This window comes from Gymnogyps californianus, chromosome 20, assembly GCF_018139145.2.
Source record: "Gymnogyps californianus isolate 813 chromosome 20, ASM1813914v2, whole genome shotgun sequence".
NCBI lineage: Eukaryota > Metazoa > Chordata > Aves > Accipitriformes > Cathartidae > Gymnogyps > Gymnogyps californianus.
This window is the reverse complement of record NC_059490.1, coordinates 410,553-425,816: the sequence shown is the minus strand read 5'-3', so window position 1 is coordinate 425,816 and position 15,264 is coordinate 410,553. Positions and strand designations below refer to the sequence as shown.

Here is a 15,264-nt window from a genome sequence, read left to right as displayed (position 1 = left end):
TGTTACAGGTTGTCGCCGGTAAATATGGCTAAAGGATGGATCCTGCATATTATTTTACAAGCTATTTCCCATGCAGGTGGCATCGTAGGAAAAGTCACATCCCTCCTGTGCGTGTGGTGGGGGGGGATTGGGTTTTGCTCCAGAGGATGCTCTTTGGTTTTGGCTGTGCCTTGCAGGGTGTGCTCTTTGCGTACCTGCCTTGAGGTCTCTTCGTGGAAATGAGGCATTAAAACCTGATGGCCAAGTGCTAATCACAGGGCTGCGGCCTCTGGAGGCTGTGGCTTCTTGGTGCCTCTGGAGACGGTGCTCTGGGAAGCGTGGACCGCATCTGCAGGACATCCCGGGATAGCAAGGCAGCAGGGGTTGCAGCATTGGGTTCAGAGTAATGCTAAACCCAGCTAAGGGTGAATTAATTAATTCCAGGATCCCATTAAGCCGAGGGAACACCAGGCTGGGGGCTGGGCTGCACAGTGAGGACCCAAGCTCCCACTTCCCATGCCGAGAGCACGGCTGGGGATCGCGTGCCGAGGGGCTTCGCCGTGGGGAGGGCACAAACCCCATCGCCTCTTCCCAGCCACAGTGCTCGATTCTGGGTTTGGCCCCTCTGCTTTCAGGGCCTGGGCGCCCTGTCCCGGGGATGCCGGGGTTGGTGCCGTGCCTCCCATGGCCGGCGTGGCAGAGACCATTCCTGCCACGCACACGTGCTGTCATGCCTGTTGTGATAGGGGCTGTCGAGCCCTGTCATGCCTGGCGTGATAGGGGCAGATATCCACGATAGGGGCAGGTACCCACGATGGGGCAGGTACCCGTGATGGGGCAGGTACCCGTGAGAGGGGCAGGCATATGCAACAGGGGCAGGGACCCGTGACGGGGGCAGGTACCCACGATAGGTGCAGGTACCTGCGATAGTGGCAGGTACCGGCCCCCGGAGTGCTGCCTCGTGCTCAGCCCCAGGCTGAGAGCAGGGACCAGACTCTGTTCCCGGAGAATTTTGGCTGCTGCTTGAAACCATCCGGTCCAGCAAAACACATTTGATCCAGTAAAAAAAACGACGAGCCATGTACCTGCAGTGCTGCCGAGCGGTGTGTCCGTCCGTCCCTCTGTCCGTCCGTCCCAGGAATCGCAGCAGAGGCATTAACAGCCACCTGAGGAAAACACGACCTGGGTCTTGGCCCTAAAAGCTGCCCCCCCCAGGGCTGGGATTAACTGGGTGGGGTGGGAGGTGCAGAGCTGGGTGCTGGCAGGGTGTGGAGGTGGCAGTGCTCTGTCACCACAGCGGTGTGGGATCCGGTTATCTAATTAAGAGCGGCCAAGTCACCATCCCAGGGTAAGTGGCTGAGCTGCGACTAGACTGTAGTAATCCTGGGGGATTAGCGTGTTTGGCCAGGGCCAGCACCGCAGGAGCATTTTTTTCTTAGGGCCGCGAAGCTTCTCCTCCGCCTTCAGCCAAGGGGCAGCTGCGGTGCTTTTCCTCCTCCCTGCTTTGGGGTTGCTTTTAGGTGATCACAGAAAAATAGAATTGTTTCAGTTTCTTTCGTGCCTCCTGTTGGAAGATGCTCAAGTGCTTCTTGAGCGCTGGTAGGAGCTGGAAAAAACAAAACACTCCTGCCTGGGTGTTTGCCTGTCCCACGGCAGGGCGGCAATCCCTGCTCGGAGCGTGGGCAACGCGGGCGGTCAGCGTGAGGTGCCTGCCCGAGGATGGTGGACTGAGGCCGGGGGACTCGTTTACCACGCCATTTTAATTGCTTTTGTTGTTGGAACCGCGATTGTGACAGCCGAGTGGGCTCCTGTGCCAGGGAAACCCCGTGCAGGTCACCGGCCAGACCCTCAGGTGTAGCTTCTCCCCCAGGCACAGAGATGGGGCAGGCAGGGGGGCAGGGGAAGGAGCAGGGGGGGTGCAGGTGGGGCAGGGGATGGGGCAGTGGGGCAGGGGATGGGGCAGTGGGGCAGGGGATGGGGCAGGGGATGGGGCAGTGGGGCAGGGGATCTGGCAGTGGGGCAGGGGATGGGCAGTGGGGCAGGGGATCTGGCAGTGGGGCAGGGATGGGGCAGGCGGTGGGGCAGGCGGTCGGGCAGGCCGCACGGGGGGGTGCGGAGCCCACCGCCCGCCCTGCCTCCGGGCATCCCCTCCACCCCCGCTTTGCCGCTGCCCCGAAACCACCCCGCGGGCTGCGGGCGAGCGCCGCGGCGGGGCGCTCCCGGGTGGGCGGGCGGGCGGTTCAGCGTGGGCGGTGGCGTGCCGGCTCTCCCCCCCCCCCCCCCCCACCTCCCGCGCGTCCACCCCCACGCGTGCCCACCCCCACGCGCGCCCCCGCGGGGCTCCTTTGTTATTCCGGCGGAGCGCCGCGACCGCCCCCCGCCCCGCTCGGCTGTGCCGCCCCTGGCGGGAGCGCGCCCGTGCGCGGGTGCGCGCCCCCCCGCTCCGCTCCGCTCCGCTCCGCTCCCCTCCGCCGCCGCCGCCGCCGCCGCCCGGCAGAACCTTCCAGCGCCGCCGCCCCGCGGGGCCGCCGCCATGGGCGCTGCCGCGCCGCGCTGAGCCCGCACCCAGCGCCCGCACCCAGCGCCCGCGGGGTCCGGAGCCGCGGCCGCCCCTCCGCCATGGAGCTGGGCAAGGTGGTAAGTGCGCGGCCCCGGGGATCCCCGCACACCCCCCGGCCCCCGGGGATCCCCCGGGGACCCCCCCCCCCCCCGGGGACCCTCCGGGACCGCAGCCCCCCCCCCGGCCCTCCAGCACCTCGGCAGGGCACGGCATCCAGGTTTATTCCTGGAATAAGGGTTTGCATCCAGCGAAACTCCTTCCCAGGGAAGTTTGTAAGCCCCCAGGTATCGGTGTCTGCTGGTGGAAAATCAGGGGGAAGCAGGGGATGGGTTTGGGGTGGCAGCGGGAGCCGTGCGCCCCCTCCTTCGGTTATCGGGGGGCTCATCCTCGTGGTTAAAGCTGATCCCCCCCGTGCTGCTGCAGCCTGGGTCGGGGTTTGCTCCCACCCGCCCATTTAACTTGCTTTCCCCCGGTCTTCGACTCGCTTGGGTTCAGGTGGTGCCATGAGCACCCATGTCCCCATGTACCCGTGTCCCCACGCGCGGTGCGGCTGTCACAGCCCCTTCGGCCCGTGGGGGCAGCCCCTCACCCAGGCATTAGGGATGGAAACAAGTTGGGGGTGAAAAGTGGGGGTTTAGGGTCTGTTCCTGCAGGGAGGCACGTTCATCCCCTGCGCTGCTCACCTGGGCAGAGGGATTTTGCTTTTCGCGGTGCTCCGGCAGAGCCGGGTTAGGGATGGGGAAGGTCCCTCGGGTGCAGCGTGGAGCCCGTGCGGTCCTGGCTGTTCTCAGCTCCGTTGCAGGATCCAGACCTCCTGGAGGGATAACGGGCGAGGGACGCCCCGTCCTGCTCGCGGGAGCTGCCGCTCGGCGGGAGGCGTTGCATGGAAGGATTTCCACCAAAGCTGCCTTGGCACCACCGGGCTCCGCATCCCCGGGCTATCCTGGCTCCGCAGAATTCGGGAGCATCCTGCTAGGGCGATACACATGCCGGGTGTTCCTGTCGGGGTAAAACTTCCCAAGGAAAGTCGGTCCTGGGATGGCAGCTGATCACCGAAATGCGTGTCCGGAGATGATCTCCTGGCGTCTGCTCCCCGCACCCTCCAGCCTCGTTCCTTTATTGCCTCCTGTTCCAAAACATGCCCAAATATTTGCATTTGCTGGGAAGCAGAAGACTCCGGTCAGGACTGCTGGGAACATTTCAGGAGTGTCTGAAGGCGGCGGAGGACCTTCCTGAGCCACCAACCCTGGAGCACACAGTCATCCTCCCTCCCCAGACAGAAATCACCGCTGCTGGAAGAGATTATCTTCGCGTAAAATCCCCACTTAAAATTAAAAGCCTGGCTAACGGGGCAGCTCGCAGGAAAGGCTCCGGCCGTGGCCGAGCCGGCTGGGCAACGTGGGGCACGAGTGATGGAGTGCCCGTATCAATAATTAAGCGAGAAGAGTAACGAGTGTTTTTCATGGGATGCAGAGGGGTGCAGGGGTCCTGGGGAGCCTCCGGGTTTTCTACCGCTCCTCGGATGCAGCCACCCATGGTGGGGTCTGGTTGTGCTGTGGGGTCTCCGGTTGCAGCGGGTCGGAAGTGCCCAGCAGCGGGAGCCGGGGCCCATGCTGGCCCTTCATGGTGCTGGAAGTGACCAAAGCACTCCCCAAGCTCTTCTGCAGCCTCGGTTGACTTCTCTTTTGACTGTTATTTCAGCTGGAGGCTTCAAAGGGGTCCGAGTTTTACAGCGTCAGCTTCCCCGATGGTTGTCGGTGAGGTTCGGCTTCTTCTGTAGCCTTGCTTTTTGTCAGCTGTTCTCCCCAAAATCGGTTTTCTCGCTGTCCTTTTTTTTTTTCCAAAGGTTAATCTGTGTCTTGGAAAAGTCCATATTCCTTAAACTAGATTTAAAAACCACATGTCCAAGTAATTAATCTGCATAAATTGTTTATGGCACTGGAGAAGTCCAGTGGCCCAGCTGTTTGAGTGCTCGTCCCCCGATGGTGGGCAGTGATATATTCAACGTAGCAAGCTCTCGTCTCTGGCATTGGTGGAACCAAACCCTTCCAGCAGCTGGTGCCCAGCCCGGCTCTCCCCTCCTGGCATCGGCTGTCTCACCTGAGTCCTTGGGACCCACCACAAGTCAGTTGGGTGGTTGTCTTGGTTCTTTCCCTTTGCTTGCCTCAAAGGTGGAGGAGCAATCGGATCGCACTGTCTCGTCCTGCCCCAGCTCTCGTGATGGTGTTGAACTCATTATTTTCGGTGGAGGCTCTGGAAGGGCCAGGAGGAGCGGTGGGTCAAGCCCTTGCCCATGCAGCTCGCGGGCACATCACCCTGTGGATCCCAACCTCTGCTTTGATGCCACCCTGCTGCCCTCGGGAGGAGCTGGGAGCTAGTGGAGTGGTCCGTTCAGGTACACTCAAAATGTGTATCCTTCAGCTTATTTTCATTTTTCTACCATGATAACGGTGCTACAGCTCACAAGGCAAAGGCCTTGGTGGGAGTCGGACAGCAGCTGCCAGCTTCTTGTGTCTCCTTGTGGTGTAGAGACCTCTGAACATCACATCACCCCTCCCTGGCCTGGCCCAGGTGGTTTCTCCCCTGGAAGCACCGCGTGTGCTGGAAGAGCTTTTCCATAACACTCACATCGGGCTTTGCCGTGTGCCGGAGAGCGCTGACGGTGGGTAGGCCAAGCGTGACATCGATCTGAAGTCATCATCCTCCCAGCCTCAGGAGAGCAGCCCCGGAGGTGGCGATGCCAGGGCAGGTCTCTGCCAGGAAGAGCCTCGCGGCGATGCTGTCGGCTTCCAGCGTGGCTTGCAGAGCCTGTGGCCATCTCCCTGGTGACTCTGGTTTGGGGTGTTCCGTGTGCCGCGGGGCGGCGGGGGGGCAGCAGGGCAGGGTGTGGGGCAAGGTGTCCCCAAACACCCCGCCGAGGCCCCCATGGTGGTGTCCCTTGGGATTCAGGGCTGTCTCTGGCACACCTTGGTCCTCCTTCTGCTGGCATCCAAGCTGGTGGTGTCAGCATCTCCTCCTAGAGAGGTACATCTCGAGCCACTGCTGCTGGGAGCAAACCCCGGCGGATGCAGCGAGGTTTCGGGGTCTCTAATGCCGAAGGCCAACGTTGCTTTGGGGAAAACGTGGTTGTTTTTTATGGCCCAAGCGAAGGGAAATCTGAGACTTGTGTCATTTTGGGGATTATTTCTCATCTGGTGGGAGCAGGAGGCAAGAAGGGCGGCAGCACCTTCAGGGAGATGCTCACACACCCCTGGTCAAGGCGCTTCATCCCTGGAGCAGCCCCGGCACATAGCTGGGTGGGAGAGGAGCGCTTTCTTTCTAAAGTCATGGATCCAGCAGCGGATGCAGCCAAATAACCCGGATTAAATGATGGGAAGGTATTTTTAATGTCTCCTCTCACTCCCTGTTCAAAGGGAGCATTTAGGACTGAGCAGGAAGACTGGTTTGTGCTGAGCATCCTCTTATCCTATATGCAGAAATATGTACGTGCACATACGAGGCACACAGCACCTGGCCCCACGCGGCCGGCCAGCCCTGCCGGCGCTGCCTTTCTGCCTTTCTTTCCCTCCGGCTGCCGGCAGGCACAAAGCCGGGCTTGTTCCCTGCTCCTGCCGCTGCTGTCGAAGGCCACAGGCGCCCAGCAGCCCCACGGAGCGGGGACTGCAGCCGCCAAGGCTCTCCCCAGGAGCTCTCGCCAGTCCTTAGCAGGGTGTTGAGTACCCCGAGGGTTATCCAGCCGGCTTTGCTTTGGGATTTTGCCAGAGAAAAACCTTTCCGGAGCCCCGGTGAGGCTGGGATTTGCTTTTAGCTGCTGTTGGTGAGTGATGTTTAAAGAGAGATGTGTGCCCTCTGAAACGCTCGCTTGCACCCCCATGTCCTGCACACCTCCAGGGCCAGAGCAAAGCTTTGCTACACTGGGATTTGCATTTTAATTAAGCTCATGGATTTTTTTTCCAGGCTTGTTGTAGTCAGGTCTCCCTGCTTGCTCGATTCCCCCGGAGCCCCTGCATCTGCTGGGCTTGGTTGTGAGCAGTTTTCCGGAGGTATGCTCCATCCCAGCTCTCCATTTATAGAAAGGAATTAAGGAGAAATGAGGGAGCATTACTAAGAGGATTTGCACTGCGACTTACTCAGTTTCTCCAAATAATTTGCAATAGCTCTGGATTCTTTAATCAACACTCATTTCCTTTTGGAAATGAAAGGAGAAGCGGGAAGGCGCCGTGCAGCTCCTGAGCAGAGCTCGGCTCTTCACCGCCGAACGGGAGATTTGCAATTCAGAGGAGACTGAGAGCGTAATTTGGGGAGATCTGGCAGGGGGATGAGGGTGTGCGTATGTGCATGTGAAAGAGAGGAGTGTTTCTTGGTGCTCAGAAAGCCTCTGTCACTCTGTCCCGGGTCCCTCCGTGCAGTTTTGGGCTCCTCTGTCCCTGTCAGGAGCCTGCGGTCATGCGCCCGGAGAGGTGTTTTAGTTGACATGAGCCACGGTCGCGGGGGTCACCCCAGTGCAGAGCTGTCGGCGGCTCTGCTCTGGCGTGGCATCTCCTTGTGAGAGGAGCTGGGCTGAGTCAGGGGTCGCGGGGGTCCCACGGGACGTGGCCCAGCTCGCCCTGAGGGCCGGCAGCGCTCATTACCAGCGGGATTCCTGGAGTCCCGTGGGAAGGGTGCTAGATTCCCCCGGGGCAGGGCTGTGGTGGTGTATCAAGCCATGGGCAAAGACCTTGCACCGGTTTCTGGGGATCCCCTGGGTGCTGCGGAGGGATGAAAAGGCGCTCGGGCAGGTCCCACTGCTCCCGGGCAGGATAGTCCTTGATCTGTATTACCTAACTCCGCTCCTCCCCAAAATGGCCTGAGCCTTTGGGTGCTCGTGGCGGTGGGGTTTCCTTGCCCCACTCAAGAGGCGCTTGAAATGCTAACGGTGCTTGCAGCATTACAAGCACTTGCAGCGTTACAAGCGCTTGCAGCAGTAATGGTGCTGCTCGGCCAGCCTCGGCAGAGCACCCATGGCCCAGCCCTGCCCCGGGTGCTGCTCCGTTGAGGTCTGCCCCACACCCCGGCCCCGTGGCCCTGCCGGGGGAGGCCGGTGTGGCGTTGTCACCCCCTTGCAGCTCTCGTGCAAACAGGGCCTCGCCGGCCTCTCCTCTCGCTTCCCTCCCCGGCCCCGCTGCCTCGGTGGTGTTGCACAAGAGGAAACACCGAGGTTTCCTTTCCCGGCAGCGGGGAGGGGTGCGGGGCTGGAGAAAAGGCCCGGCTGCCCCACGGCCGCCGTGGTCCCCTGCCCCACTCCCAGCGCTGGTTTGGGGGCAGCAGTGGGAGAGGAGCCCTTTGGGCACCCGCCTGGGTACGGGGACCGGGGGCTGACATCCCTCCATCGGCAAGAAACCGGAGCTGGGCCAGCGGCGCTGCCAAGGATGCGCTTGTGGCCTGGCAGCTTAGAAACAGCCCTTGTGGTGCAGAAGCTTGTAATTAAATTAAAATTAAAATACCATCAGCCGTTGGTGCCAGATGGTGCTGGGAAGCAGCGCCTGTGGGTCAGGGTGAAAGACCATCTCCGTGGCAAAGAGGTCTGAGCTTTCTTTCAAGGAAGCCTCAAATTTCCCTCCTTCTTGACCCAATTTTGCAGCCAAAACTCAATAGACAGGAGTGTACGCTGCTGTCGCCCTCCCCGACGCTGCTCGTCCCTTGGAGGTGACACTTGCAGCCTTGGTCCCTCGCTGCTGCCCTGCGCTCCTCCGGTTTGCTTGCGCGGGCGCTGCCGGAGCTGCTGGCTGGTGAGCGGCGGTTTGGACATCTCCCGAGTCCCGGTGCCTGCTCCGAGCGTCTCCCGGGATGGGAGCCCTGCCCTTCCCTGCCCTGCCCTCCCAGGGGATGCAGCGGGGAGGTGGGGTGCCCGTGGCGCCCGCAAGGACAGAAACGTGGGATCTGGCTTTTCCTCGGAAAACGTTTTTGCCGTCCATATGGACATCACGTGTCCTTCAAACGGCATGGGGGGCTTGGGGATGGAGGGGAGGGTCCTGAGGGCCACCGCCCGGAGCCAGGGGCTGCCAGAGCCCCGTCACCCCGACACTGTGTCTCCCCACTCTGGGGGCCTCTTTGGTTGGAAAAACGTGTCCTTGCTTTACCAGGAAAAGCTGGCAGGAAACAGCACTTAAACTGGGAGCTCCATTTCCAGCTTTCCCAGGGATGCGGCAGCCCCCAGCACTGCTTCCCTCCGGAGACCACCCCAGTCCGCTCTTTCAAGGACAGGGGAGCAGACACATGCCACGGTGAAGCTGCCGGCTTCGGGAGAGCGGTGCCCCCATCCTGCCTCCGGCTCCGAGCTCCCACTCGCCGGCTCTGGCTTTACTCTTGGCTTGTCACTTGTGGTCCAGGACTCCCTTTTCAAGGCGGGATGTGTGTTTAAACACCGATCCTGGCGCTCCTCGCTGTGCCGGGTAGCTCGTCGTGACCGTCCTGCCTGCCTGCGCCTTCGTGGCTGCGGACTGGGATTTTGGAGGTGGACAAGCTGCACATGTGTCACCGATGGCTGTTGGGACGTGGGCATCACCTTCCAGGCTGCCGCCGCTGGCAGTGAGGCACCTTCCTGGGGATTTTGTTGGGACTTTTTTCATGCTGAATTTTATTTTATGGTTTTCATAAATGACGAGGGACTGCGGCCGCGGGGCCAGGCAGAGCTGCAGAGGTGGCTCCCACCCTTGGTTCTCCTGTGTTGGGAACCTGCTCGCCTCCATCCAGCCCCTCAGGAAGGGACGTCTGATGGGGTCAGGTTTCTCCACTGCCAGTGTTTCTTTCAGCTCTCCTTGAAACCAAGCTAAGATGCAGGTTCTGGTCCGTGTCCAGCCTGCTGCTGGACTGGGATGCTTGTGCCTTGCAGCTGGCAGTCTGGGTCCCCTGCCACCCCGAAACAAGCCTCCTGCGTCTTGCTGGTGACCTCCATGGTGACCTCCATGGTCCTTACTGGTCACTTCCGTGGTCACCAGTAAGCAGGGACCTGGTGGTGAGCATGGTGAGCAGCTCGGGACCTGTCGTGGTCCCCGGCAGAGCCAGCGCCGTAGGGATGGGGCTGCAAACACCATGGGGCTGCATGGACCAGCCCTGCTCGAAAGCAGCCAGCGCAGCTGAAGCGAGCAGCCGCGTCCCCGCAGCAGAACTGGTTCATACTGGGACATCAGGGCCCAGACCCCGTGTTTCAGCTAAGGGGGTGCTCGGCCCTGGGATGGGGGTGCGGTTGGCAGCTGCGGGTGAGATCAGAAGCTGTCTCAGCCCTTCAGCACGTTGTCCCCGCTCTGGCTGGTGGATGCTTTGGTGGCAGAGGGACTTTCTGGGGAGGTCGGTCGGGCTCAACGCTGGGGGGTTTGGGCCGTGCCCAGCCATATGTGGGGTGCCCGTGGCTGGTGCCCGTGGGCCCCCCAGCCCCACTCAGCACAGAGTCATCAGGGTCGGTCGTGATGAAGCCATAGCGGGGCCGCCTCGGAGAGGGTGAGCAAGCGGGGGTGCGAGAAGGATTGCAGTGAGGAAGGCGCTGGGATTAATTCCACTGCTTTAATTGGTTTATATCAGTAATTAGCTACTTCTGGCAGTGCTGAGCCAGACGGTTTCTTCCCTCAGCAGCAGGACCCTCACGGAGGGAGCAGATGCCAGGCAAGCGCTCAGCGCCACTGCCAGCAACACGGGAGCTCGGGGAGAGGGCGGCCCCGTGCCGGCATCACCGCGCTCCCATGTAGGATCAGCCGCAGTGTCCCCCGGCTGCCGGCACAGCTCCCCAAGGGGCAGAAATGGGGTAGGGTTAAAAATCCTGCCCGGCAAACGCTTCTAGCGGCTGCTGCTGCCTCTCTGGAGGCTAAATGGAGCGCTGGCTCTGCCCAGGCTCCTCAGCGTGGGCTTCCCGAGGTCCCTGACATCTGCATTGCAAGCCTTGCCTTTCCTGGCAGAGAGCGAAAGGGCAGCTTGCAGGCAGGGTGGGCAGGGTTGTGCTGGGGAGAGGCTGCCTGCAGCGCTGCCTGCCCCACGGGAGGGTTGTGCCGGCTCCCGGCAGGATCAGAGCAGCCAGGGAGCTCCGGGCGGTGGGGTGGGGAGGTGGCAGCAGGTGCCAGCCAGGGCAGCTGCCTGCACTGTGGGCAGCAGGTCTGTCTCCTGCCCCTCTCATCCCGCTGTTGGGGCCTTTGCTGCCAGACAGCACGGGCAACCTCGGTCCTGCTCCGCTCTGCAGCGTGCGGTGGTCTCGCCGTCCCGCTGCTGGATTCCCTGTGCCCCCTGAAACGCCCTCTCCACTCAGTCCTCCCTGAAAGCAGAGTAGGAGCTGCAGGCTGCTGCCTGTGATCCAAGGGCAGCAGAGGGATTTGCCTTCCCTCTGCCCGTCCCACCGCCCCGAGGGCAGGAGAGGGTCCTTTGTGGTCGCTGCTTTAATTGCGTCGTTATTATGCTGAGTAAATGAGTCCTGGCAGCAGCTGAACCTGGCGGATGCCAACCACATCCCAGAAAGGCATCCAGCAACAGGCAGCGTCCAGCTGGCACGAGCAGGGGCCGGGGACCTGGATGGGACCCAGCCACCGACAGGTGCCGGCAGAGCCGGGGGGTCTCAGCGGGTGAGGGGGGACCAGGGGGGGAGCCCGAACCCTTCCCATCTCACCCCCCCTCCACCGCTTCTCTTTTGCAGACTGTCAGCATCAATAAGGCTATTAATGCGCAGGAAGTGGCTGTCAAGGAGAAACACGCCAGAAATATCCTTCCCGAAGTTGGCCGTGGGACAAGCGAGCGTGGGAGCGGGGCCGGGGCTGCCCGGAAAAGGGGCAGCGGCAAGGCGGCGGCACGGGGAGAGGTGCCGGCACAGCCGGGCCAGCGCCGCAAGCTGGCTGCCAGGGTGCTGAGGGTGGCTGGATGGGACCCTGGGGGGCTCTTGATGATGGTTGGGGTTTTTCCGGCACGGCACAGGGTCCCTGCTCCTACTGCTGCAGCCTTTGCTTGTTGGTGGGTGCCCAGCCTTGTGCTCCCGGCGCTGCCATCCCCTGGGAGGGCAGGAGGGACAGATGCCCACAGCAGGTTGTCTGCCTGGGGCGAGGATGCTTAATCCCCAAAGGTGCTTGTCAGCATGCTGCCACTAAAAGCAGATCCCCAGCATCCCAGCAGGGCAGCCGGGAAGGCTCGGCGGAGTCACAGCCCCCAGCCCTGAGCGTGCCACGGTGCTCCCGGAGTGGTGGTGTGGGGCTGGAGGAGAGGGGACAGCATGTGGCACCCTTGGGGACAGCGTGTGCCTGGGCTTGGCAGCTTCTCAGCTCCCCACGGTGGCCTGGCTCCCCTCGGCTCTGCGGGTACCAGCCAGCGGCGGGGTGGCTGCTCTCCATCACTGCCGAAGGGGAGAGGAGCATTTCCTTGACTGGCCACCACCATGCATCCTGGGCACGCACCACGAGAAGGGGGCGCAGACCTTCTGGTCGGTGGTGAACCGGCTGCCGCTGTCAGGCAACGCCGTGCTCTGCTGGAAGTTCTGCCACGTCTTCCACAAACTCCTCCGGGATGGCCACTCGAACGTGAGTGTCACACGCTCGGCTCGGCAGCTGCCCCGGGCCAAATCCTTTCCCCCATGGGGCTGCGCGGGGCGGTGGGAGGTGCTGGTGGGTCGGTGCCCTCCCAGGGGTCAGTCCTGGGTGGGGAATGGCGCAGGGACCCCTCCCTGCTCGCTTTGCCAGAGCCTTCCCAGCGTTGCTCTGCCCGCAGCCCCCCTGCGCTACAAACCCCGGTGCCAACCGCAGCGCCGGTGCCAGAGGAAACCGCTCGGCGCGGGGCATCGGCATCAGTGCAGGAGCCATCAGCAAGGATCTTCCTGCCCCATGTGCGGGTGGGGAAACTGAGGCACCCTGGGGCTGGCAGTAGTGACATCACCGGCAGGCTGCAGGGTCGGGAATGCATCAAGACCTCCCATTCCTTACCCCAGTTGCCGGCTCCAAGTATGGCACGCCTTGCCCTGGTGCTCTGCCTGCTGCCTGTGCTGCCTGGTTATTGTCATTGTCATTCCTCCAGGTCCTGAAAGACTCCGTGAGATACAAGAACGAGCTGAGCGACATGAGCAGGATGTGGGTAAGCGGCTGACCCCGCCAGCCGCCGCGGTGGGGACACCCCGGGGGTCCCTCGGCAGCACCCGGCGCCCCAGCCGGGCTGGGGGGGGCGGGTGTTGGTTTGGACGGTGGTCTCGCTCAGGAGGAGCCAGGCTCCGAGGGCTGAGCAGATGCTCAGCTGTGGCTGACCCGTGGCTGCCGTGGCCTCCCCGGGCTGGGTTTGCTGGTTGTGTTCGATATCCCCTTCCGCGAAAATCAAATGCCTTCTTCCTATTTTATGGCAAAGCCCAGTAAAACTCAGCTGTGGTGGTCAAACACAGCATTGAAATCTGCAGAGCAGGTGATGAGAAGGTCTTGACCAAATCCTTTCGGCACGTTTGCTGCAAGCCAGCCTGCAGCCCGTGTGTCAGTGAGGAGGGTTTTGGCTGTGTTTTTGGGGGAGATAAGGGAGAGGTTGCTCATGCTGCAAGGGGAGGAGGCTCTTTCACAGCCTGCCCCAGGTCTCAACAGCTTTTTGGTGTCCCCAGGGCCACCTGAGCGAGGGCTACGGGCAGCTCTGCAGCATCTACCTCAAACTGCTGAGAACCAAGATGGAGTTTCACACCAAGGTGAGCATCGTCCCATCCCCGTCCCCACAGCCACAGCAAGGGGTGGGTGATGGGGCGCTGGGGCGAAAGCAGTGACAACGTTACGGTGCAGGACAGGGGCTGGCAGAGCCGTCCTGGTGCTGTCACCCCTGCGGGTCCTCTCCTCTGTCATGGCCATCCTGCTGCCTCCATGAAACATGTCCCAGGCTGCCAGGGTCCATCCCTAGCCTGGATAAAAAGTGGCCCAAGGACCAACGCCTCGGGGATGGACGGTTTCCTGGTGGATCAGGGCTCCTTGGAGGCACCTGGGCTGGGCTGGGAATTGGGGGGCTACGAGAAGCAGTAAGAGACCCTCAGCTTTGGGGTGCACGTCCCCTCCCAGGTATCCTATATGGGCAGAGGTGGAAGAGGCCATGAGATTCTGGAGTGGGGATGGCTTGTGGGGGCTGTGCCATGCCATGCCGCACAGTAGGAGCAGCTCCTGCCCATCCCCAGCACTGCCCTGGCAAGATCTGCAAGGGCTAAAGCAAGCCCAGGCAGCAGGGACAGGCAGGAGACAGCGCAGGCAGGGCAGGGGCCAGCGCCGAGGTGTAAATCCCCGGGAAAACCCTGCGGCGGAGCCTGGCTTTTCTGCGTCACCACGAATGCGGGGAGGGATGCCAGGGTGGGGTGTTCCTGTTGGTGCATGGAGGAGGATGAGCAGCAGCGCCTGCTCCGACCGGCGTGTGAGCATGGAGGGTTATTCACCACAGTCAGCAAAGGAGAAATTAAGTAGATGTGCATAGAAACTTCACTTTTCTTGGGACCGAAGTTTGGATGTAAGGAAGCCTAGTGTTTTCTAAAATAAGGTTTTTATATGGGCAGGAAAAGTGGAGTGGGAGCAACAAGTCAGCCTGGAAATTCACGAATGATGAGGAAAGTAATGATTAACTTAATGTGAGCATGGCTGAGCGTGCACAACTTAGTTCTTCTCAGCAGAACTTCAACAGTGTCACAGGTTTAAGCTTTCCTTATGAGCACCCAGTTCATCGCAGACCATAAATCTCATCTTAGATTTGTCAGGAAAATCAGGAAATTGGGACGAGGGAGCACAGAACAAACCTCTCGGTCCCCAGCAGCCTCAGTGTTCCCAGGGCTTCTGCCCTCTGTTGCCTGCCCCGCTTGATAAACATCACTATGGAGGGGATGCTGCGGGATCGGTCCGGCCAGAGTCAGCACGATGTCCCATCCTGTCCCACCCGGTGCTGTCCCCAGCTTGAAATAATCAGTGCTGGTCACCAAAATCTATCTTTTCTCTCTCCCCTTTGGGCTCTTGGGCCATGGGTGCTCCTGGGCACACGAGTATCCTGGGGGAATCCCAGGGGACCATCCCAGCTGGGTTTTTTCCCCATCATCAGGAGCTTGTTTCCAGCCTCTGGAGCAGCGCTGCTGGGCAGGTCCTTTCTTTGGGCTGGCCTTCGGAGAGGAGGCACCGGCTCCAGGTCTGCTCCACACGTGCTGCGCCGGCTGCCGGGGTGATGGGGAGCGTGTTTATAGTAAGGGGTGCGGCATGCGCTGTCGTGCCTCAGGAAGCCGCGCTCACATGGATGGAGCTTATTATTTAGGCAGACGCTTTCTTATAGAGTAAAACAGAATATGCTTGCGGTGTTAAAATAACAGTGTGCTGCCAAGAGCAGGATGGAAAGTCATGGTGGGCTTGTAGACAAGCGCATCCCTGCGTGGCTTCGAGCGCCCTCATCCTTACAGTAACCGGCTGCGGCAGGTTTGGTACCCGCGGGTGTTTCCTTCCTTTCCAGCTCTGCTGAAAGAGGTGTTTTCTGAAGCCAGGCTGTACCCATTACCCCAGTTTGGTTTGGAGCTGTGATGTGACCTTCCCCGAAACGCCTGGGTGGCATGAAGAGGCTTTGCCCCCCGGAGCAGATACTGGCTCCTTCCCCTGCGGCCCTCGGCGATGCTGTCCACGAGCTGGCGGCCCCCTCTCCTCCCTGCTCAGCAGGTTTCTAAGCCCAGGGGGAATTGGCTTTTCTTGCTGGGGAGAATACGGGCACCATGGATTGGGGATGCTGCGGTCACCTGGTGCTCAGCAGAC

General features: G+C 61.4%; 1 protein-coding gene across 1 annotated transcript in view; it reads left to right on the top strand.

Moving 5' to 3' along the window:
* Positions 1-15,264, top strand: part of POM121 (POM121 transmembrane nucleoporin) — a 43,469-nt gene that overhangs the window by 21,715 nt on the left and 6,490 nt on the right. The window contains exons 2-5 of the mRNA XM_050909178.1: positions 11,193-11,256; positions 11,921-12,063; positions 12,554-12,610; positions 13,116-13,196. Coding sequence (XP_050765135.1) covers positions 11,193-11,256; positions 11,921-12,063; positions 12,554-12,610; positions 13,116-13,196 — 345 coding nt within the window. The remainder of the gene's footprint in view (positions 1-11,192; positions 11,257-11,920; positions 12,064-12,553; positions 12,611-13,115; positions 13,197-15,264) is intronic.